The following is a 23,627-nucleotide window of genomic DNA, read 5'->3' on the forward strand; positions in this document are numbered from 1 at the left end:
TTCTCAGAGCTGCTGTGTGAACAAAATATAGTTATTATTTCCAAAAGCAACAGTTTAAAATTACATCAGTGAATAAAGTTACCATCTAGCAGGCGTTCTGCTAGTACAAGCTAGAGAATTTCAGTCCAGCTCAGCCACTAAAATCCAATTAAGTATTACAGACCAACTGTTGTGTACTTCCTGTTTGTGTTCGGTTTTTGGCTTTCCCTTTGTCTGTAATGAAATCATCATGTTCTTAAATATATGTTGGCTTTGAGCTGTGACTATGAAAAGCTGTCATGACTCGCTTTAAGTGACCTGGCATCAGCCACCAGTGACCCGACTCTATTCTATGCCAGCAAGCAAGAGCCCAGAATGTGGTGTTTACTGAATGACAGAGCTGTACATGTAATTTCCAAGTATTATTATCCTACTCGGCACACTGTTTCTAGTGATTAAAAAGTGTTTCAGCTATATCACAACACACACAGATGATAAATTCTAAAAATGAATCTGGCTAATGTCAAAGCACTGCTCCCTAATCTAGAAATGCAGTTTAAAAACAATTACAATTAAGTTATATAAATTAGGGGCTGTATCCAACCAACACATTTTGTATTTAATCTCATTAAAAAAATTATCCAGTGAAGATTTATTATATTTACTTACATAGCATGGCGCCAAATGGTATTCAAAGTATGTAGCAATGTGCACATCCAGGGGTGGGATCCGGCCGGGGTGAAGTGGGAAACCACAACCAGTCCCCTGCACACAATTCTATCTGCGTCCTTAGGACACGGATACAATTGGGTTGCCTACAGCTGCCCTGGTGAAGTACGGAATGCTTCAGCGCTTTTACGATGATGCAGTCGGTGCGATGACGTCATGGTGCCGCTCGCCACTACGTCGTTCCGCTGGAGGAGGACTGGCATCGCTGCAGGACTGTGCGGGAATGGGATAGGTAAGCATATAATTATTTCTTTTTTGGGGGCCTTATCTATACGGGGCACTATCTACAGGGGACTATATAGGGGGCACCAACTACAGTGGCCTATATAGGGGCACTAACTACAGGGGCCACCAACTACAGGGGACTATATAGGGGACACTAACTATAGGGGAATATATAGGGGACACTAACTATAGGGGGCACTAACACTAACTACAGGGGACAATGTAGGTGGCACTAACTACAAGGGACTATATAGGGGCACTAAATACAGGGGACTATAGGGGCACTAACACTAACTACAAGGGACTGCATAGGGGCACTAAATACAGGGGACTATATAAGGGACACTAACTACAGGGGACTATATATGGAACACTAACTACAGGGGACTCTATAGGGGGCACTAACTACAGGGGACTATATAGGGGCACTAACTACAGGGGACTATATAGGGGCACTAAATACAGGGGACTATAGGGGCACTAACACTAACGACAGGGGACTACATAGGGGCACTAACTACAGGGGACTATATAAGGGACACTAACTACAGGGAACTATATATGGAACACTAGTTACAGGGGACTATATAGGGGACACTAACAACAGGGGACTATATAGGGGGCACTAACTACAGGTGACTATATAGGGGCACTAAATACAGGGGGCTATAGGGGCACTAACACAAACTACAGGGGACTACATAGGGGCACTAACTACAGGGGACTATATAAGGGACACTAACTACAGGGAACTATATATGGAACACTAACTACAGGAGACTATATAGGGGGCACTACTTTAAACGACACAGGGGGCCCTATCTACAGGAAAAGACAGGTGGAACTATCTACAGGGAATGCCACAGGGGGCCTTACCTACAGGGTACGCTACAGGGGGCACTATAGAGGGAATGCTACAGGGGGCACTATCTACAGGGAACGCTACAAGGGGCATTATCTACATGGAAAGCTACAGGGGTCACTACGGAGACTGCCACAATGGCCCTGTCTACAGCAAACGCCACAGGGGGCCATATCGACAGGGAACGTCACAAGGGGCCCTATCTACAGGGCATGCTACAGGGGGCACTATACAGGGCATGCCACAGGGGGCCCTACCTACATGGAAAGCCACAGGTGGCCCTACCTACAGGGAACGCCACAGGGGGCCCTACCTATAGGGAACGCCACAGGGGTCCTACCTACAGGGAACGCCACAGGGGGCCCTACCTACAGGGAATGCCACAGCGGGCCCTACCTACAGGGAACGCCACAGGGGGCCCTACCTACAGGGAACGCCACAGGGGGCCTTACCTACAGGGAACGCCACAGGGGGCCCTACCTACAGGGAATGCCACAGGGGCCCTACCTACAGGGAACGCCACAGGGGGCCCTACCTACAGGGAATGCCACAGGGGGCCCTACCTACAGGGAACGCCACAGGGAGCACTATACAGGGTACGCTACAGGGGATACTATACAGGGTACGTTACAGGAGGCACTATACAGGGAATGCTACAGTGGGCACTATACAGGGAACGCTACAAGGGGCACTATACTGGGAACGCTACAGGGGGCCCCATCTACAGGGAACGCTGCAAGGGGCATTATCTACACAAAAAGCTACAAGGTGCATTATCTACAGGGAACGCCACAGGGGGCCCTACCTACAGGGAACTCCGCAGGGGGCACTATACAGGGAACGCCACAGGGGGCACTATACAGGGAACGCCACAGAGGGCACTATACAGGGAACGCTACAGGGGGCACTATACAGGGAATGCTACAGGGGGCACTATACAAGGAATGCCACAGGTGGCACTATACAGGGAACGCTACAAGGGGCACTATACAAGGAACGCTACAGGGGGCACTATACAGGGAACGCTACAGGGGTCACTATCTACAGGAAATGCTACAAGGGGCACTACAGGGACTGCCACAGGAGACCCTATCTACAGGGAATGCCACAGGGGACCTATCCACAGGGAACGCTACAGTGGGCCCTATCTACAGAAGACGCTAGAGGAGGCCCTATCTACAAGGAGCACTTTCAATAGGCAACGCTACTATCTACAGAGGGCTCTATGGGGAGCACTATCTACAGAGGGCTGTATGAGGGGCACTGTCTACAGGGGGCTCTATGAGGGGCAATATCTTGACACAATTTTATTCAGGGGCACAGTTTATAGTACTATTATATTCAGGGGCACAGTGTATGGTACTATTATATTCAGGGGCACGGTGTGTGTAGCACTATTATATTCAGGGCATGATACTTAGTGGCATAGAGTGTGGCACCATGAGAATTTTTTCTTCTCTATAGGTGTGGAAATGTTGGAAAGTGAGCTTCCGAAGACATCTGAGCGGCAAACTCTGCAGAAATGGGTTGTGGCCAGGAGGCGTCATCATAGAGATCTGGACCGAATGGAAAAGAAAAGAGAAAAAGGACGACTCCAATCTGAGAAGATGTCACCGGTGAGTAACTAAATGTAAATGTTTATTCTCCCTGTGACTGATCAGTACTGTAGTCACTGTATGATCTGCAGCGAGATGATGGTTGTATCATTCTTTTTTGTGAAACCGCAACTCCCAGCATATCCTTACCATCGTTCTGGCTATACTGGGAGCTGTAGTTTTATGCCGTATAAACTTATATGACAGGAGTTAAACTGAATTTGCAAATGATCTCTTTACTTAGCTGTATTTATGCTTGAGCTGTATTTAAGTACTTAGCTTGGTTCTGGAGTTATATACATCATAACAACCCAGCTCAATACATATATACAGCACCAAAGAGAAGCTCAGAACATATATACAGCACCAGAACTAAGCTCCGCATATAAATACAACAACAGAACTAAGCTCAGTACATAAATACAGCACCAGAACAAAACTCAGTACATATATACAGCACCACAACAAAGCTCAGTACATAAATACAACACCAGAACCAAGCTCAGTACATATATACAGCACCACAACAAAGCTTAAGTACATATATACAGCATCAGAACCAAGGTCAGTACATAAATACAAGACCAGAACCAAGCTCTGTACAAGTATACAGTACCAGAACCAAGCTCATTACATATATGCATAACAACCAATGTCAAAACATATATACATGTACTGAGCTTGGTTTTGATGGTTCTGTATTTATGTACTGAGCTTGGTTCTGGTACTGTATATATGTACTGAGCTTAGTTCTGGTGCTGTATTTATATGATGAGCTTAGTTCTGGACTGTATATATTTACTGAGCTTCTCTTTGGTGCTGTATTTATGTACTGAGATTTGTTCTGGTGCTGTATATATGTACTGAGCTTAGTTCTGGTGCTGTATTTATGTACTGAGCTTTTTTCTAGTGCTGCATGTTTGTACTGAGCTTGGTCCGGGTACTATATATATGTACTGAGCTTTGTTATAGTGCTGTATATATGTACTGAGCTCTGTTCTGGTGCTGTATATATGTACTGAGCTTTGTTCTCGTGCTGTATGTATGTACTGAGCTTGGTCCTGGTATTGTATATATGTACTGAACTTTGTTCTGGTGTTGTATTTACGTACTGAGCTTGGTTCTGGTGTTGTATTTATGTAATGAGCTTTGTTCTGGGGCTGTATATATGTACTGAGCTTGGTTGTGTTGTTGTATTTATGTACTGAGCTTCATTCTAGTGCTGTATATATGAACTGAGCGTGGTTCTGGTGCTTTATTTATGTACTGAGCTTGGTTCTGGCACTGTATCTGTGCATTAGCCGGGAGATTTGTCACGGCTTACTCTGCACGACGCACTGTCCTCCACCCTTCTCACAGTTGACAGCCTCACTAAACAGGCTGAGCACTCTTAAGATATTGAATGTGCGCATATATGTCTATACGTAATGGGTGAGCTCAATATAACAAGTGTAGGTGGGTAGGTATGTACGCTTATGTAATTATATACATAGTGTGGAAATACAGTTAGACATTCTGGACGGGGAATTTCTTTATTTAGAGTCCACTTTAATATAGGGTGTATTTGGCATATTGTAATTATTTTATTACTAAAATCGAAATATGCCGCAAAACACATCGAGCCCCCCCCCCCCCCCCCCCCGCCGCCGCGTATGTCTTTGTCCGCAATATAGGGAACCTGTTGTTAAAAATTTGAATCCCACCCCTGTGCACATCGACCTAATGAGCTGAGGGCTGGTAGGCATGCTCAGTCACTCTCCCTACAGAAAGGTCTCTGCATTGCGATCCTCTATTCATTACAGAGCAGTCAATAGAAATAGTTTCTGCTTGTCAGGAAAAGAGCATAGCCTACGCAGTAGCAGGCAGTATAGCGTAGGAGTCTCCTTCGGCGTTCTACACTACTCTCCATTCATTTAGTCAGCACATAGGGATCCTTTTAGATCGCTATGTGCTGTCTTATACTAACACATTAACGATACTGAAATGTTGAGACAGTGAATAGACATTCCACAGGATGTCTATTCACAATCTCTGCACTTCGTTAATGTTTCTGTGGTAGTTACAGCAGAGCAAGCATAATCTCGTTGTAACCTGTCATTTACAACGTGATCTCGCGAGATTACGCTTGCTCTGCTGTAACTACCACAGAAACAGTAACGAAGTGCCGGGATTGTGAATACACATCCCGTGGAATGTCTATTCACTGTCTAAACACTGCTGTATGTCACCAGTTGACAGCTGGACTAATTTCTGTATTTTCAGCATTGCTAAGAAGAAATTGGGGACATTTTAAGTACCAATGATAGATATTTAAACATAATCCAAGAATTACTTTATTAAAATAATTTACATGCATGACTATTTTAATGGCTTTAGTCTGTTTTTATGTCTGAAATAATATTTCTTCTCTTCTCTACAGAACAGTTGGTGCTCCACTGTTTTTGGACTTTTTCCTACTCCAATGTTAAATGTGAAGTATTGCATTATCTGATACATCTGGATGTGAGGATCAGCCTGCAAAATACAAAAGGAACCAATCTTTATGGGAATCAATGTCAGAAGTGTAAGCAGATACTAAGAGTTATTTCAGGAACATGCTAAGACCCATACATGAGGACTACACCACTATGTATAAAGCAATAAAATAAGTCTTCTGCTTTAGGTTGGTTTATAATTTGAGTCATACTGAAAGTCTGCTGTATGAGGCATTACACTTCTAACAAAACTAATGGAACTCATGCCCTCATTTGACAGCAAGATCCTTTGCCATATTTTGATAAGAATTCCCCATGCTTTAAAAGGCATTCATCCAGTCGACTGACCACCTTGGATTATTGTCACTAGTTTACAGTTATATTTGCAATGGTGAGTCCACTTTTTACTGTTGTTCTGTCGTTCTATTTTGTTTCACTTGAATAAATTTGATCTTCTATTTAGTTTTATTAAAATTCTTCTTTTCCTTAATAAAGTTGTCCAGTAGTATGTTATAATAGTTATCTCAGGATGACAACCCCTGTCCATATGCCCTCTCTCTTTGAGTGGTCACCATGTAATGCTACAGTATGCTTCAACTAGGCTTTCCCTGAAAGAACAGCTGGGGTTGAGTGAAGCCGCACAAGCATCGAACAGCTGATCGCCGCACCGACTTAATTTTAAAAAGTAGTTGCTTTCATGAGGCAACCTCTTTATTAAAGCCTAAAAAGTTTGTCTGGTTTAGAAACCCATTTCCAAGTATTCAATAAAAATAATTTATCAATTATCCACAAAATAGGTGATAAACGTATGATTGCTGCATGTACGACCGCTAAGACCCCCATCGATCACGAGAGCACACTACTGAGACATTCATTCACTATGGGACTGATGGAAATAGCCAATCGCTGTCATCGACTATTTCCATCAGTCACATAGAATTAATGGAGTGGTAGTGTCCACGTGTGACCGCAACTCCAAACAGGGGACACATAACCCTTATTGTCGCGATCGCTGCACCTCGTTCTCCCAAGGGTACCATCGATCGGACTCGCAGCAGTATGGCAGGTGACAAATGTTTTTCGTGGGACTATCTCTTCAAGTAATTGTGAGGTAATAGAGGGGGATCCCATTTTCAGGGTCCTCATATATTAGACAGGGTGAAATGCAGCTGCGAAGAGCATCTCTCAGTCTGGAGAAGCCAGAACTTCTGTGCATTACATGGTAAGCCCATTAATTTCAATGGAAACTGTGTAATGCTTAATTTTCCCTGTGATGGCGCTGCAGAGGAATTGAACACTTGATGCTGGACTCTCCAACAGATTAAACTTGATCGCTGGGGATCCCAGCAGTGGTATACCCTGTGGTCAACCCCTTAAACAATTGTATAATAAAAGATAAGCAACTTTCTAATATGCTTTGTGTATATGTATATCTTGAAAATGGGGAGAAATTACCACTTTGTAGTTCCTCCTATCAGTAGCCTCTATGATATTAACTAACCAGAGACAGATCTACTTAATATTATATGTGATATGGGACAATCTGCTGGGTTGGCTACTAGGTGTGCTTTGCACAATCTTGGTAATAAGATCCATTGTGAAAAGTTTACTAGTTTGGTTTCAGTCAAATAAACAAATGGCTTAACGTAGAATACAATATATTGAACACAAACATGTGCTATCTATTAATTATTTTATTACAATTTCTTAGGGCTTTTTCTTTTTTGTGGTAAAGACCCACAAAATATAACCATGACTCTTTATAATAAATAATAGCAGTAAATGATTGTAAGACCAGGAACAAATAAAATCAGTAGACCTTACATGGAAGGGTGGCATTTCTCTTTAATGCACATCAATGAAAAACAAAAACCTTTTACGTTGGAAGTATTTAAAAATTCATTGACTTACAAAGTGCATTTCATTATAAGTGGTTTTCATACATGACTACAATTGTTTCATGCTAGTGTATTTTATGAATTTGATTAAGGAATATAAATGAATTAGATTTTGAAATATAACTTTATTATTGCTTTTACAGCCTCCGTTTCTCCAAGGAGATGCTTCCTGAATGTGGCTGAGCCTGCAGCCTCTGGAATATGCCGCAGTGCAACCATCTTGCCAACGCCACGGACCGTGTGAGGGAATTACCCACCACCGGCCCAGGGAGGCATGGTGACGACCTTCAAGATTGCGGTACTTGGGGCCCAAGGAGTGGGCAAAAGTGCAATTGTGCGTCAGTTTATGTACAACGAGTACAGCGAGACCTGTGTTCCCACCAAATCTCGGCGTGTCTTCCTTCCAGCTGTTGTCATGAATGGCCATGTCCACGAACTTCAAATCATGGACTTCCCTCCCATATCATCTTTTCCAGTCAACACCCTACAAGTAAGTTCAGTTACATATGTTCGTAACATCTGGGCCTACTTTATTGGTCATTGTCATTATCGGAAATGTAAAAGACAAACACAATGGTTATTGAAACCAATTGAATCAATCCAAATATCTATGTAGGTGGCTTAATTGTGTTAGTTCCATCTTTGATGGTGCATTTTATAGTTTACTAGTTTATTTTTGCTATTCATTCAATTAAAGAGGTATTCTCAACTTAAACATTCATGAAATATCCATGGAATAAGCCATAAATGTCTGAAAGATGTGGGTCTCAGCTCTCCAATCTCCAAAACTGGGGTTTCCAGCCACTGCATCAAGGCGGAGAATGAAGGAAGAGTTGGCCCCTCCATTTTTTTCTAAGCCAGCGGCCACCTCACCAGGCGGCTTGGGGCATTGAGTGACCTCCAATCTGGAGATAGATGCTGATCCCAGAGGTGGGACAAAATTAGATTCTTTGGCAACCTAGCAAATAAAAGGTTATGACCATAATTCCAGTATAGATTAAAAAGATGGTAATGTATCTGGTCACTAAGCCTCAACATATGTTGGTCATAAGGGGTTAAATAAGATGGTGACATTTGTATTATTATTATTATGTGATCACAAAGATGGTGTCATCTAATAGAATTATTTAGGTAGTATCTAAGTATGCAGAGTATGATCAAGCATCCTAGTTCAATTGAGGCCTTCCCTCCAAAGGAATGCAGCAATGTAGAAGCTGTAATAGATACAAGTAGAAGCAGTATATATATATATATATATATATCTACATATATATATATATGTATGTATATATATATATATATATGCACACACCACGCACCTCTATATCTGTTTTCTTACAGTAAGCGTTGCCTCTGCTGTGACTACCCTCTACGTTCTTTTCTCTCTCGCCCCCTGTAATATTTTCCTAAGCTAGCTTGTCTGTGATCTGACTGGTTACATAACATTTTCAGATTCAGGCAGGGGGAATCCCGCCACAGGCATGTCGCTTCGCACTCTTTGAAGTCACCACCCCCGTTTCTCTATCCCTCAGCAACTTCCCACGCTGAGATGTGTGTGCTACAAACCCTGAGGCAGAAGGGATGACCCTTTCCCTCATCAGCATGCCTGTTAAGGAGGAGTGCGTGGGATCTAGTGACAGGAGGAGTGAGTGAAGAAAAGAATGATGTAGGACACTTTCTATAATTGCATAGCAGTTTAGATTGGAGAAATGTAATAATCCAATATTGTAGGATTTCTGCTGTTGTGAAGGCAAAGTAACCGGTTGAGGTAGCGCTTATGTCCTACAAATACAGTAAAAACACCCATATTTGAAATACACGTGCAGGATCCATCACCGTCCCACCGTTCTCTTATGTGACCAGGCTCTCTCATATTTTGCGTTGCAGGCCATTGAGTTTGACACACTCTTGTCACACACGGGGAGGAAGGGATGGTTACAACTCTTGTGCAGTAGACAGGGATGTATCTATGCATTTTAATATTAACCGCCAGCCGTTCAGAACTATATACTCACCAGCCAGATAAAATAGCGGCCAGGCTGCACTCAAGAACCAGTTTATTCGGCTTTGATCCCGAGAACATGTGATTTATTTTAATCGTATCCAGCCATTATTGCAGCGTGTAAATGACCTGTAGTGGTTGACAATGATTGTTATCATAATCAAAATTTATCTGGCACAATAAAAATGTGTTTTGTCAGACTGGTCCTTAAAAGAAGGCATAGGAATAAACTGCCTTTTATTGTCCAACTCTGTTCAGCGTAGGGTCTCATGCCCATGGACACAGGAGGGTATATAGCTCCATTTTTTTTCTACTATGGTTTTTACTTTATTTTACATCTGTAGTATTCCTTTAAATTTGGTACCGGCAGTGATCATGTGTATAATATGAAAAAAAATTTTTTACTGTAAAATGACTAATGGATTTTCAATCCTTACAGGTAGTTCAGCTACATACAACCTATGACTATTGTTGAACAATTTGGATAATTTATTTTAACTATTTACTTATTTTTCTTTATGTGAATATAATTTATAGCGGTGGCATAATTTGTTTAAAATGTGCATAACATGGCAAGGTATAAGTCATGGTGTTTTATGTTGCAGGAGTGGGCAGATTCCTGCTGCCGAGGACTCAGAAGTGCACACGCTTACATCCTCGTCTATGACATCTGTTGCTTTGACAGCTTTGAATACATCAAAACCATAAGGCAACAGATCTTGGAAACAAGGTGGGTCACAAATACCCAAGAAACCTTCAAATGCTGTTTGATATTGTATTACTGCATAATGCAATAATGTTTAGATATTATATGGCACACGTGGCTGCTCTCGAAATACATACTAAAAAGCAGTTATATCAGTTTCTGTTAAAAACATTTCTAGCGGCTCATATGCAAATTATTAATTTCTAACAATGTAAATTATCTTATACCGAGCAAGCAGCACTCAACTAGTTCCATAACTCTAGTAGACTTCAATGGAGAAGCCACCTCTTCATTGAACGGAAAGGGATATGTGTAGGTTGGGAATCAGGGAGCGAGGGATGGCCACCGCAACTATCTGGCATTTATGCCATATTCCGATTTGCCATAAATGCTTAAGATGAGAATACCCCTTTAAAATCAATTCCACCCTTGGCGTTTCTTTAAATAATATAAATAATATATTGGGGAATTGGATAAATAAGAATTTCCTAATATAACGTTGTTATTACTCCGATTAGCCACAGGTGTAATATGATAATAACCAGCAGAGCTGCAGAGAATTGCCAATTCCACGTTTACCGCACAGGAGCCTTCGGCTGAATTTAAAAGCTCTTATGGTGGCTTATCTCATGTTTATTGACAGAAATCAGTTGTCTACATTCTGCTGTTGGGTCTACAGGGCATGTGTGGGGATATGAAATTCTTAACAGCCATGCATAATAATATTAATGAATTGTTATTTATGCAATTTATCAATATATTATTTAGAATTACTTAAAAATTGCTGCGATATCTGATGCTGCATGTGTAACATTAGTATAAACGAATGCAAAGAAAGGACAATTTGTAACATGGAAAGTCTCGTGATATAAGGCCCAGTTCACACAGCATTCTTTGGTGTTGATTTTTAAGCGGAAACCATAAAAAAAAAGTCCCTACATTTTTAACTCAATGTGAGGTAAAGACGTTTTCCTTCCGTTTTTGACCTCTCGCGGGGAAAACAGCGCCATGCCCTATCTTGGAGCAGTTTCTGCCTCCCATTAAAATTAATGGGAGGCAAAAAAAAGTATCATTAATTTGAAACGGTTTTTGATGTGTTTTTTTGTTTTTTTTACCGAAACCCACCTGCGATTTTTGTATTTGCTTTAAAAAAAAAAGCTTATTAAAAAGACAAAAAAACAAAACAAAAAAACTGTGTGAAGATACCCTAAGACATGAGATATTGGCCACTTTCATACGGTACTTGCGTCAGCATTTGTAAGGAAAAAACAGTAGCAGGTCTAAGGCCCTATGCAAACGACCGTAAAAAATCTCCGTAATTGCATATCCGCACGGTTCTATTGGCCGTGGACACCTTTCCGTATCGTACGGATAGGTGTCCGTGCCGTAGTACTGTGCCGGGAATTATGAAGCATGTCCTACGTTTTGTTTTTTACGGGCCATGCTCCCATACTTTGTATGGGAGCACGGCCCGAAAATGCGGCCGCTGGCGGCGGGCCGAGCCAGCCGAGCCGGCATTCGCGTGCCATGATTACGGGCACGGCCGTGTGCATGAGGCCTAAGACATGGAAGAGATGCAAATCTTTCCATTATACTTTTCCTCTTTGTACGTTCCACTTCTGGTTTTGGCTTACAAATACTGATGTAAAATTCTGATTTACGTACACAATCATGAATTTGGCTTTTAGCCTTATGCACACAGCCATTTTACAGCTATGTTATGTACAGAGCAGTATTAGGGCTCCCATTGTAGTGCATGGGGCCTTTACTATGCCTCTGATTCCGTAAAATCCAACAAAAACAAAAAATTCAGGACATTGTCCATCGGCTTTTGTATGTATGGAGGTATTCTCACCTAGAAGCATTGCTTCTAGAGGAGAATACCTCCATATGTGCGCAAGTTCACAGAGCCTGCTGTGTGCATTAGCCCTAATATGTTGCCATAGACTGAGAGTTAGATAGCAGAAGATTCAGTCTCTGGGCTGCCTTTATAGTACACCTGTAAAGGATCTGCCAGGCACTGCGGGGTTAACTCCCAGAACTAATCAGTCAGCACCTGAGAATACATCCCTGAGACTGACTCCTGCTTCCACCATTCAGGCTGGCAGGCTTAGGAGTGGGAGAGCCTATCGTAACCTGGCCAGACTCAGCTAGCTCCCGCCCTCGGTCTATTTAACCCCTTCCCGACATTTGCCGTACATGTACGTCATGGAAAGTACTGACTTCCCGCATCTTGCCGTACATGTACGCCAAATGTTTGGGACCGGCTCAGAAGCTGAGCCGGTCCCATCATCACCGGATCTCAGCTGTATCTTACAGCTGACATCCGACTGTAACGGCGGGGACCGAAATTAGCTTCGATCCCCGCCATTAACCCCTTAAGTGCAGCGCTCAAACGCGATCGCTGCACTTAAGGTGTTTGCAGCTCATCGGAACCCCAGTAATGAAATTGCCGGGGTTCCGGTGGCTGCAATGGCAACCGGAGGCCTAATACTGGCCTCCCGGTCTGCCTAGCACCGAAGCCGGTCAAGATCCGCCCGGCGGCGGAGCCTGATCGGCTTCCGTAGCTGTCGGCAAGATGGCGCCGGGTCAGGAGCTGATCCGGCGTCATCAGCGGTGGAAGTCAGCTGTACTGTGCAGCTGACATCCACCTGTAACGGCAGGAACCGGAGCTAGCTCCGATCCCTGCCATTAACCCCTTCGATGCAGCAATCGAAAGCGATTGCTGCATCGTAGCGGTTACTAGCAGATCGCCAGCCCTGACAGGCAATCGGGACTGGCGACTGCTGTTATGGCAACAGGAGACACAATGGTCTCCTGCTCTGCCATTACGGAAGCCGATTTAGGCCCCGCCGGGAGGCGAAGCCTAATCGGCTTGCTGTCAGTGAATGACTGACAGATCTAATACATTGCACTACATAGGTAGTGCAATGTATTAGAAAAAAAAAAATCTGACCGTTGGAACTTCAAGTCCCCTAGTGGGACTTGAGAAAAAGTGTAAAAAAAGTATAAAAAAGTGTAAAAAAAAGTGCACAAAATAAAAGTTTGAAAACAGTAAAAGTTTCAAGTAATCAAATAAAACACAATCCCCCTTTTACTCTTATCAAGTCCTTTATTATTGAAAAATAATAATAAACCATATGTATTTGGTATCGCCACGACCGTAACGACCGGAGGTATCAAAATATTATATTATTTATTGCACGCGGTGAACAGCGTAAAAAAAACCGTAAAAAACGTTACCAGAGTTTCTGTTTTTTGGTCACTTTGCCCTACAAATATTAGAATAAAAAGTGATCAAAAAGTCGCACGTATCCAAAAATGGTACCTATAAAAACTATAGCTCGTCCCGCAAAAAACAAGCCCTCATACACCTCCGTCGACAAAAAAATTAAAAAGTTATGGTTCTCACAACTTGGCGACAGAAAAAATACATTCTTTTTACAAAAGTAATTTTATTGTGCAAAAAAGTTGTAAAACATGAAAAAGTTCTATAAATTAGGTATCGCCGGAATCGTACTGACCCGCAGAATAAAGTTAACATGTAATTTATAACGCATGGTGAACGCTGTATAAAAAAAACCCGAAAAAAGCTGTGCCAGAATTGCGTTTTTTTGTTTACCTGGCATCCCAAAAAATAGGATAAAAGGTGATCAAAAAGTCGCATGTACCCCAAAATGGTACCAATAATAACTACAGCTCGTCCCGCAACAAACCAGCCCTCATACCGCTACGTCTATGAAAAATAAAATTAGTTATGGCTCCAATAAGTCAGGAAATAAAAAAATATGCAGTTGTGCCCGAGGGGAACATTTCTTCAGTTTCAAGAGGCGATTTTTCAAGGACCTAAAATTAGGGAACCAGGAAAGGGAGGGCCCAAACATATCCGCTGGAAGCGACGGTGCCCGTATTATACCAGGACAACACTTCCCAGCAAAATTCCCCAAACTACAAAGGCGCGGAGTGTGGACCAAAAGGGGGATAAGAAATGACACCATTTATCAGTGCGACACCGGCCTGTGCAGAAAGGATTGCTTCACAGCGTAACACACATCTATGGATTATTTTATTGTTTTTTTTTACCCCGTTATTATACCACCTGACTATGCCCCTTATATACTCCGCCCGGCTTACATATGCCCTACATTATAAACGGAAACACCAGTAAGACTCCAAACAAAACTACTACCAAGCAAAATCCACGCTCCAAAAGCCAAATGGCATTTCCTCCCATCTGAACCCTACAGCGTGCCCAAACAGCAGTTTCCTTCCACATATATGGCATCGTCATACCCGGGAGAACCCTTTTAGCAATTTTTGGGGTGTGTGTCTCCAGTGGCATATGCTGGGCACGACATATTTGCCACTGAATGGCATATCTAGGGAAAAATATAAATTTTTAATTTGCACCATCCACAGCGCATTCATTTATGGAAAAGATCTGTGGGGTGAAAATGCTCACTACACCCCTTAATAAATGCCTTGAGGGGTGCAGTTTCCATAGTGGGGTCACTTCCCAGGGGTTTATTTTTATTATTTCACATCTGAGCCTCTGCAGTTGTGAACCAATACTTTGTAAATCGCCAAATTAGGCCTCAATTTTACATGGTACGCTTTCACTCCTGAGCCTGGTCGACTGTCCAGGCAAGAGATTAGGGCCACATGTAGGGTGTTTCTAAAACCAGGAAACCCAGCATAATAATTAGAGAGCTGTCTCGTTATGGTGGCACAAGCTGGGCACCACATATTGTCCACATATCTGTGGAAAAAATCCCATTTTCACTCTGCAACATCGAGTTCACACTAATTTCTACAAAACACCTGCAGGGTTAACATGCTCACTACACCCCTAGGTAAAAGCATTGAGGGGTGTAGTTTCCAAAATGGGGTCACTTCTGGGGGGTTTCCACTGTTTTGGGCCCACAGGCGCCCAGAAACCAATCCAGAAACATCTGCACTCCAAATGGCGGTCCTTCCCTTCTGAGCCCTGCCGTGTGCCCAAACAGCAGTTTATGACCACATATGGGGTATTGCCGTACTCGGTAGAAATTGCTTTACAAATGTTGGGTTCTTTTTTTTCCTTTATTTGTTGCGAAAATGAAAAAATTTGCGCTAAAGCTACGTCTTATTGAAGAAAAAGGATTGTTTTTATTTTCACTGCCCAATTCTAATAAATTCTATGAAACATCTGTGGGGTCAAAATGCTCACTACGCCCCTAGATGAATTCCTCAAGAGGTGTAGTTTCCTAAATGGTGTCACTTTTTGGGCGTTTTCATTGTTTTTTCCCCTCAGGGGCTTTGCAAATGTGACATGGCCGCCGCAAACCATTCCTGCTCAATGTGATCTCCAAAAGCCAAATAGCGCTCTTTCCCTTCTAAGCCAAGCCGTGTCTCCAAACAGCCGTTTATTACCACACGTGGGGTATTGTTTTACTCGGGAGAAATTGCTTTACAAATTTTGTGGTGCTTTTTCTCCTTCAGTCCTTGTGGAAATGAGTAAAAATAAGCTAAACCTACATTTTCTTTGAAAAAATGTTGATTTTTATTTTCAGGGCCTACTTCCAATAATTTCTGCAAAAAACATGTGGGGTCAAAAAGCTCACTATACCCCTAGATAATTTCCTCAATGGGTGTAGTCTCCAAAATGGGGTCACTTGTGGGGGGGTTTCCACTGTTTTGTCTCCTCAGGGACTTCGTAAATGTGACATGGCCTCCGTAAACCATTCCTGCTAAACTTGAGCTCCAAAAGCCAAATAGCGCTCTTTCCCTTCTCAGCCCTGCCGTGTCTCCAAACAACCGTTTATTACCACATGTGGGGCATTGTTTTACTCGGGAGAGATTGGTTTACAAATTTTACGGTGCTTTTTCTCCTTCAGTCCTTGTGGAAATGAGAAAAAATTAGCTAAACCTACATTTTCTTTGAAAAAATTTAGATTGTCATTTTCAGGGCCTATTTCCAATAATTTATGCAAAAAACCTGTTGGGTCAAAACGCTCACTATACCCCTAGATAATTTCCTCAATGGGCGTAGTTTCCGAAATGGGGTCACTTGTGGGGGGTTTCCACTGTTTTGTCCCCTCAGGGGCTTTGTAAATGTGACATGGCCTCCACAAACCATTCCTGCTAAACTTGAGCTCCAAAAGCCAAATAGCGCTCTTTCCCTTCTCAGCCTCGCCGTGTCTCCAAACAACCGGTTATTACCACATGTGGGGTATTGTTTTACTCGGGAGAGATTGGTTTACAAATTTTACGGTGCTTTTTCTCCTTTAGTCTTTGTGAAAATGAGAAAAAAAATCGCTAAACCTACATTTTCTTTGAAGAAATGTTGATTTTAATTTTCACGGCCTACTTCTAATAATTTCTGTAAAAAAGCTGTGCGGTCAAAATGCTCACTGTACCCCTAGATAATTTCCTTGAGGTGTGTAGTTTCCCAGATGGGGTCACTTTTGGGGGATTTTGACTGTTTTGGCACCGCAAGAGCCCTTCAAACCTGACATGGTGCCTAAAATTTATTCTAACAAAAATAAGGCCCCAAAATCCACCAGGTGCTCCTTTGCTTCTGAGGCCGGTGCTTCAGTCCAGTAGCACGCTACGGCCACATGTGGGATATTTCCTAAAACTGCAGAAACTGGGCAACAAATATTGAGTTGCATTTCTCTGGTAAAACCTTCTGTGTTATAAAAAAAATTGTACTAAAAATTTATTTCTGCAAAAAAATATGAAATTTGTAAAATTCACCTCTACATTGCTTTAATTCCTGTGACATGTGTAAAGGGTTAAGACATTTTCTAAATGCTGTTTTGAATACTTTGAGGGGTGAAGTTTTTAAAATGGGGTGACTTTTTGGGGGTTTCTAATATATAAGGCCCTCAAAGCCACTTCACAACTGAACTGGCCCCTGTAAAAATGGCCTTTTGAAATTTTCTTGAAAATGTGAGAAATTGCTGCTAAAGTTCTAAGCCTTGTGAGGTCATAGAAAAATAAAAGGATGTTCAAAAAACGATGCCAATCTAAAGTAGACATATGGGTGATGTTAATTAGAAACAATTTTGTGTGGTATAACTGCCTGTCTTACAAGCAGATACATTTAAATTGAGAAAAATGCTAATTTTTGCAATTTTTCGCTAAATTTTGGTGTTTTTCACAATTAAATGCTGAACATATCGAGCAAATTTTGCCAGTAACATAAAGTCCAATGTGTCACGAGAAAACAATCTCAGAATCGCTTGGATAGGTGAAAGCATTCCGGAGTTATTACCACATAAAGTGACAGATGTCAGATTTGAAAAATGAGGCTCGGTCAGGAAGGTCAAAAGTGGCTAAAGAGGGAAGGGGTTAAGCCTGCACTTCCTGTCCCTCGGTGCTTGTTATTGCTTTTGTTTCCTTCCTTGTGGTTCCTGGCCCAGCTACAGCTCCTGCTATTTTTGATCCTGCTCCATACCGACCCTGGCTTACCGACTACTCTTCTGCTTTTCGTTTTGTACCTCGCACACTCCTGGCTTGACTCGGCTCGTTCACCACTCTGGTTGCTCACGGTGTTGCCGTGGGCAACGGCCCCTTTTCCTTGCTTGTGTTCCTTGTATGTTTGTCGTGCACTTACTGAGCGCAGGGACCGCCGCCCAGTTGTACCCCGTCGCCTAGGGCGGGTCGTTGCAAGTAGGCAGGGACAGAGTGGCGGGTAGATTAGGGCTCACTTGTCCGTCTCCCTACCCCCTGCCGTTACAACACCAGGTAGTAATGCAAACCCATGCATGAAGACGTTGACTTCTTCATTTGCATAGTCCTTCATATAGAATTCTGAAACAGATACATTATGTATAAATTTATTGTTTTATTGAGTATAAACATCAGTGACTAGGAGACAAATAGGCAAATTCTCAGTTTTATTTTTGTCTGCCATTTATATAGTAATCTGTTTGCTAATTTGAAACAACTGTTATACAGCACCACCTAGAGGCAGCATCTCCGCCTGTTTCAAGTCTAATTGTTATTTTTGTACATGAAAAAGAATGATGCACTTCATGATCAGTCAAGAGTGATCCTACATGTGAACTTCTATTCAGTAAGAAATGGTATAATCTAGAAGAATTGCCTACCTGTAAACTAGTAATTATAGGGGTTTATACAGTCATGAAAAACTGGTGGCCTATCCTCAGGATAGCTCCTCAATACCTGATTGGTGCGGGTCCGACTCCCGGCACCCACTGCCAATCAGTTGTTTTGAAGGGACCATTCACAGTGTTACTGCCTTCTGCAATTCACTTAAATGGGAGAAGCCTGTAAGGCCCCATGCACACGACCGTAAAAACTCTCCGAAATTGAGGACCGTAATATTGTCTGCAATTATGGATCTATTCAGTTCTATTGGCCGCAGACACCTTTCCGTATCGCTACGGATGGATGTCCATGCCATAGAAATGTTCTGAAAATGATGGTTCATGTCCGTTCTTTTGCATTTTACGGGCCGTGCTCCCATACTTTGTATAGGAGCACGGTCCGAAAATGCGGGCGGCCGTCGGCATGGGCACGTGGTTACGGGCCATCGGCATGTGATTACGGGCACGGCCGTGTGCATGGGGATTCATACTGTAAACCGCCGCTACAAGTGCTTCGGTGATTCACAGTACGAGCAGATAAGGAGTGTCGCGGCCTCTTCAAAACATTTGATTGGCAGTGGGTGCCGGGAGTCAGACCCCCACTGATGAGGTATTGATGGCCTATCCTGAGGATAGGCTATCAATTTTTCATGACTGGACAACCCCTTTAACTATATACTTCTCAAGGGTGTAACTCAATGGTGTAACTGCTCAAGGGTGTAACCATATACTGCTCAAGGGTGTACCTGGGCCCTGGTTCCTGAGGGACCTAATTTCCCCTTTCCTCATAAGAGGAATTCAGTATGATAACTGACACGGGTTAGTTTGAAGACCCTGGTGCAGATTTTTTGCATCCAGTCACAAAAGCTTCAAGTCTTGCCTCTGTTACTGCTTGCAGGAGATATAAGCATTTTTATTTTATTGACACTAAGTTTTTTCACACGTTTTTTTTGCCGCAAAAAAACACTGCGAAAAACGGCCGAAATTGACTCCCATTGATTCCAATGGCAGGTGAAGGCGATTTTTCCCACGAGCAGAAAAAAATGCTCGCGGGAAAAAGAAGCGACATGCCCTATCTTGAGGCGTTTTCCACCTCAAAAACCCCATTAAAATCAATGGAAGACAAAAAAAAAAAGCCTCAAACGGCCGACACGTTTTTTGATGCGTTTTTTGACGCGTTTTATGGCAAAAAACGCTTGCGGAATTTTCCTTTGCCTGTTGAAGAAAGAGGTAAAAAAAAACACGGCAGAATTTGCAGCAAAAAAACGGGTCAAAAAAACGCCTGTGGTGCAAAACCAGTTCAAAAAAATCTGAGCTGATTGTTACAGGCAGAATTTGAACAGGACCTTATATTGAATAATAAGAGGGATTTTTAATACCATGTAAAAATGCTTTTTTATTTTTTTTTACAAATGTCTTCATAAAAATATGTAAATCCTAGAGAACAGAGTTCCCCTAACAAGGGCAATCTTGTCTTCACTCAAGTCCCACTAAATTCCACCGTTGTGCTGAATAATATATTTTAATTTGACATTCCATGGGGTTGATAATATTCTAGGATTTTTAGGCTTGGTTGCATACAGTTACAAATTTAAAATATTTATTATTATTATTAAGTGGTTGATTAAGTGGCTTATTAAAAATATACTGAGATGCTGATAAGATTAGGTACTGACACGTGTTCTTATAATTGTTTGAAGTTATTTTCCTCTACTAACCTACATATAAGTTCATGTGTATTTTTTTACACTATTGCAACATGGAATTGTAGCTTTGTTATAAGACCAACCAAAGATGCCTCTCAGCGTGCCTGACACAAATACCCCTTTGTGGAGTGCCCCCTTACTGCTCCTTCTTGGTGGTGATGGTGCCCCACCATTCTCTCTTAAATTAGAAGTTCGCACCTGAATCTGAACCATCTTAAGGCTATGTTCACATGGAGTATTTTGACAAGTTTTTTGACGCGGAAACCGCATCACAAAACTCGTCAAAAACGGCCCGAAAATGCCTCCCATTGATTTCAATGGGAGGCGTCGGCGTCTTTTTTTCCCGCGAGCAGTAAAACTGCCTCGCGGGAAAAAGAAGCGACATGCCCTATCTTCGGCCGTTTCCGCCTCTGACCTCCCATTGACTTCAATGGGAGGCAGAGAAAGCGTATTTCACTGTATTTTATGCCCGCGGCGCTCAATGGCCGCGGGCGAAAAACTCTGCGAAAAACTCTGCGAAAATCGGCGTGCAGGGAGAGGAAAATCTGCCCCAAACTTCCAAACGGAATTTTGAGGCAGATATTCCTCCTGCAAAATACTCCGTGTGAACATAGCCTTAGACTTCGTAGATGGGAGCCGGGCCTACACAGGAGCGAGATGTATCGACATCAGCACCCATAGAAAATACCGTCTCCGCAGAGCGTGCATGCGTACTCAATAGAGAGAGGTGAATAAGCCGCTGCCATACACTTTTGGCAGCAGCTTATCTCCAGTGAGAACAAAGAAGCTGACACGTTGAAATCCAACATGCCCAATCTTTGTTTCCCCAAAACCTGCTGTCATGGGGAGAGTCAGGGCATAACTTTATATTGGTAAGTGGTCAGATTTTATATTACACCTACATTTCTGATTTTAAAAAAAAAATCGTTTTACCACTAATGTATCACCTTTCTTATGTGAGGTATCCAATTGTTGTGTTGCTGTGCTTTTTTATCTACAATTGGCGTGGTTTGTTATGTAGAATTTAATCCAGTACGCACATTTCAGTAATCTTCATTTTTAATACCTGTGCTTAGTTGTGTGCGCATTGAATTTTTTACTACCTTAGTTCATTGACTGACCTGAATTTATACTGAAATACACAAATGAAACTGAGAACAATTCTGATTCAAGTTTATGTTTCCTATTTTCCCAGAGTGATCGGCACATCTGAAACTCCAATTATCATAGTTGGGAATAAGCGTGACTTGCAACGAGGCCGGGTTATCCCACGTTGGAACGTGTCTCATTTGGTGAAGAAGACCTGGAAATGTGGCTACATTGAATGCTCTGCCAAGTATAACTGGCACATACTGCTACTTTTCAGTGAACTACTTAAGAGTGTAGGCTGTGCAAGATGCAAGCATGTACATGCTGCAATACGCTTTCAGGGGGCACTTCGTCGCAACCGGTGTTCTATCATGTGATGGCACAGCATTTACTTTCATGGAAGTGGTTCACTGTCGTTGGTTTTGAAATTTATTATGACCGTTGACCACTTGCCCAAGAAAAGGACTTTGACCCAAACCCAGTGACCACATTCTAGACATTAAAAGTGATGTCATAGCATAGCTTGTTTTCCGTGGGATATAGAGATATAATGACCTCTTCTGTAATTACTTTTTTTTTTTTAACTCTTTGACGTGTCATTACCAGAATAATAATGGCATAATACTTGCTTAGTTATTCATTTAATATTAAATGACAGATGAACTTAGATGGAATAGCAGAACTCAACTTAACTTCCAGTGTGGGGGTCTATGTCCTATTTGGTATGGATTCCAACATTGACTTCAAATAAGGATTTTTTTTTTTAAGTGGAGCCATTTGTAGCTAAATATTAAACCTCAGGCAGATAGACTCTCATTCTTGGGTCTCTGTATATCTCTGGCAACCTGTGCTGTTGTTTTGATCTCACTCATTCATTTCTTATTACAGGGTACAGTACATATAACTGATTGTACATATCGTACAGTCGTTAAAGTAACCCCCATAGATGTCTCCGAGATAACATGTTTGGTCATAAATTTTGCACTTTGCATTACATTTCTCATTTTATTGTTAATACATAAGCACATTGTTCATACAAAGCATCAGCATTAACATGTCCACTTTTATTCCGATAGACAAACCCTATTGTTATTGTATTTGTTAAAGTCTTGTCTTTGCCAGAAGATCAGGTAGAATATTGCTATCAGATGTTTTACAGTTCGATCTGGCAGCAGAGGGCTCATTTGTGGTGAACTTAGGCTTCGTTCACATCTGCGTCAGGGCTCCGTTCCGACTGACTGACACAAACGGAACCCATAGATTTACGTTTCCATCACCATTGATTTCAATGGGGACGGATCCGCTGCCAATGGTTTCCGTTTGACTCCGTTTGCAAGCAAGGGTTCTGTCGTTTTGACAGAATCAATAGCGTAGTCTACGGAACGTCGCAATGGAGACCTGATGCAGATGTGAACATAGCCTTAAGTGTATTTTGTTTCCTTTTCTTATAGTCACCTATAGAAATATATATATATATGTATAATAATTTGTATCAGCACAACAAAATAAAGCCACCTTTCAGATCCAGCCGTGGTGATCACAGTGCAATCCCTTGTGCTTATGGAATGTGTCGGTATCGTATTTTCTTGTCTAATGCATCTGTGGATGACTTTGTCGGACATTTCAATAAGGAGAGTAGTGGGCACCACAGACTGATATTAGAAAAGTGCCAGTCAACGTGTGCAATGAAAATGTAAAAAATTTTGTAAAGCAAGGACACGCTTATAGCAGACTGCAAATCTGAATATAAATTAAATCACTTTATTATCACAATACAAAATACAAAAAATGCAAAGTATAAAGCAAACAGACATCATCTAAAAACACTTAAAAAATGCACAAATGTGTGCTGGACCCCAGTCCTGGACACTGGTTAGACCACGGGACGATCACTCATGGGAAAAAGACTCATTATATAGCATACACCACCGATCAGATAGCAAACAATGTATGAGATATGCATCAGTGTACACAAACATGTCTCCCTACAACGATGTATGAGGCTAAAACCCCCTATGACAATGCAAGGTATCAAACGCATATACAATGCATATCAATTGCATATATAATGTACTAATAAAGTATACCAAAATGCAACCGTGAGAGAGAGGGATGGTGGCTGGTATTTCAGCTATATCTTACCGCTCACTTTTACATATCACAAACAGATAAAGAATAATTTACATGTAATAAAAACTGCACAACAATGATCTAGAAATGTATAAAATCCAAACCACCTCTTCTGTTACGCCTAATCTTTTCATCC

At 42.0% G+C, this 23,627-nt stretch overlaps 1 protein-coding gene across 6 annotated transcripts in view; it reads left to right on the forward strand.

Annotated features, from left to right (window-relative positions):
* Nucleotides 1–22,888, forward strand: part of RASL10B (RAS like family 10 member B) — a 101,137-nt gene extending 78,249 nt beyond the window's left edge. For 3 of the 6 annotated variants that reach the window (XM_075853017.1, XM_075853014.1, XM_075853015.1), the window contains 4 exons: nt 5,810–6,255; nt 7,906–8,252; nt 10,370–10,494; nt 21,468–22,888. In XM_075853017.1, the coding sequence (XP_075709132.1) occupies nt 8,037–8,252; nt 10,370–10,494; nt 21,468–21,738 (612 nt within the window). In that variant the 5' untranslated portion in view covers nt 5,810–6,255; nt 7,906–8,036 and the 3' untranslated portion in view covers nt 21,739–22,888. Of the gene's footprint in view, nt 1–3,259; nt 3,412–5,809; nt 6,256–7,905; nt 8,253–10,369; nt 10,495–21,467 lie in introns of all 6 variants that reach the window. The other 3 variants (XM_075853019.1, XM_075853018.1, XM_075853020.1) reach the window with 3 other exon arrangements.
* The last annotated feature ends 739 nt before the right edge of the window (nt 22,889–23,627 follow it).

The sequence above is a fragment of the Rhinoderma darwinii genome, chromosome 2 (genome assembly GCF_050947455.1).
Source record: "Rhinoderma darwinii isolate aRhiDar2 chromosome 2, aRhiDar2.hap1, whole genome shotgun sequence".
Classification (NCBI taxonomy): domain Eukaryota; kingdom Metazoa; phylum Chordata; class Amphibia; order Anura; family Rhinodermatidae; genus Rhinoderma; species Rhinoderma darwinii.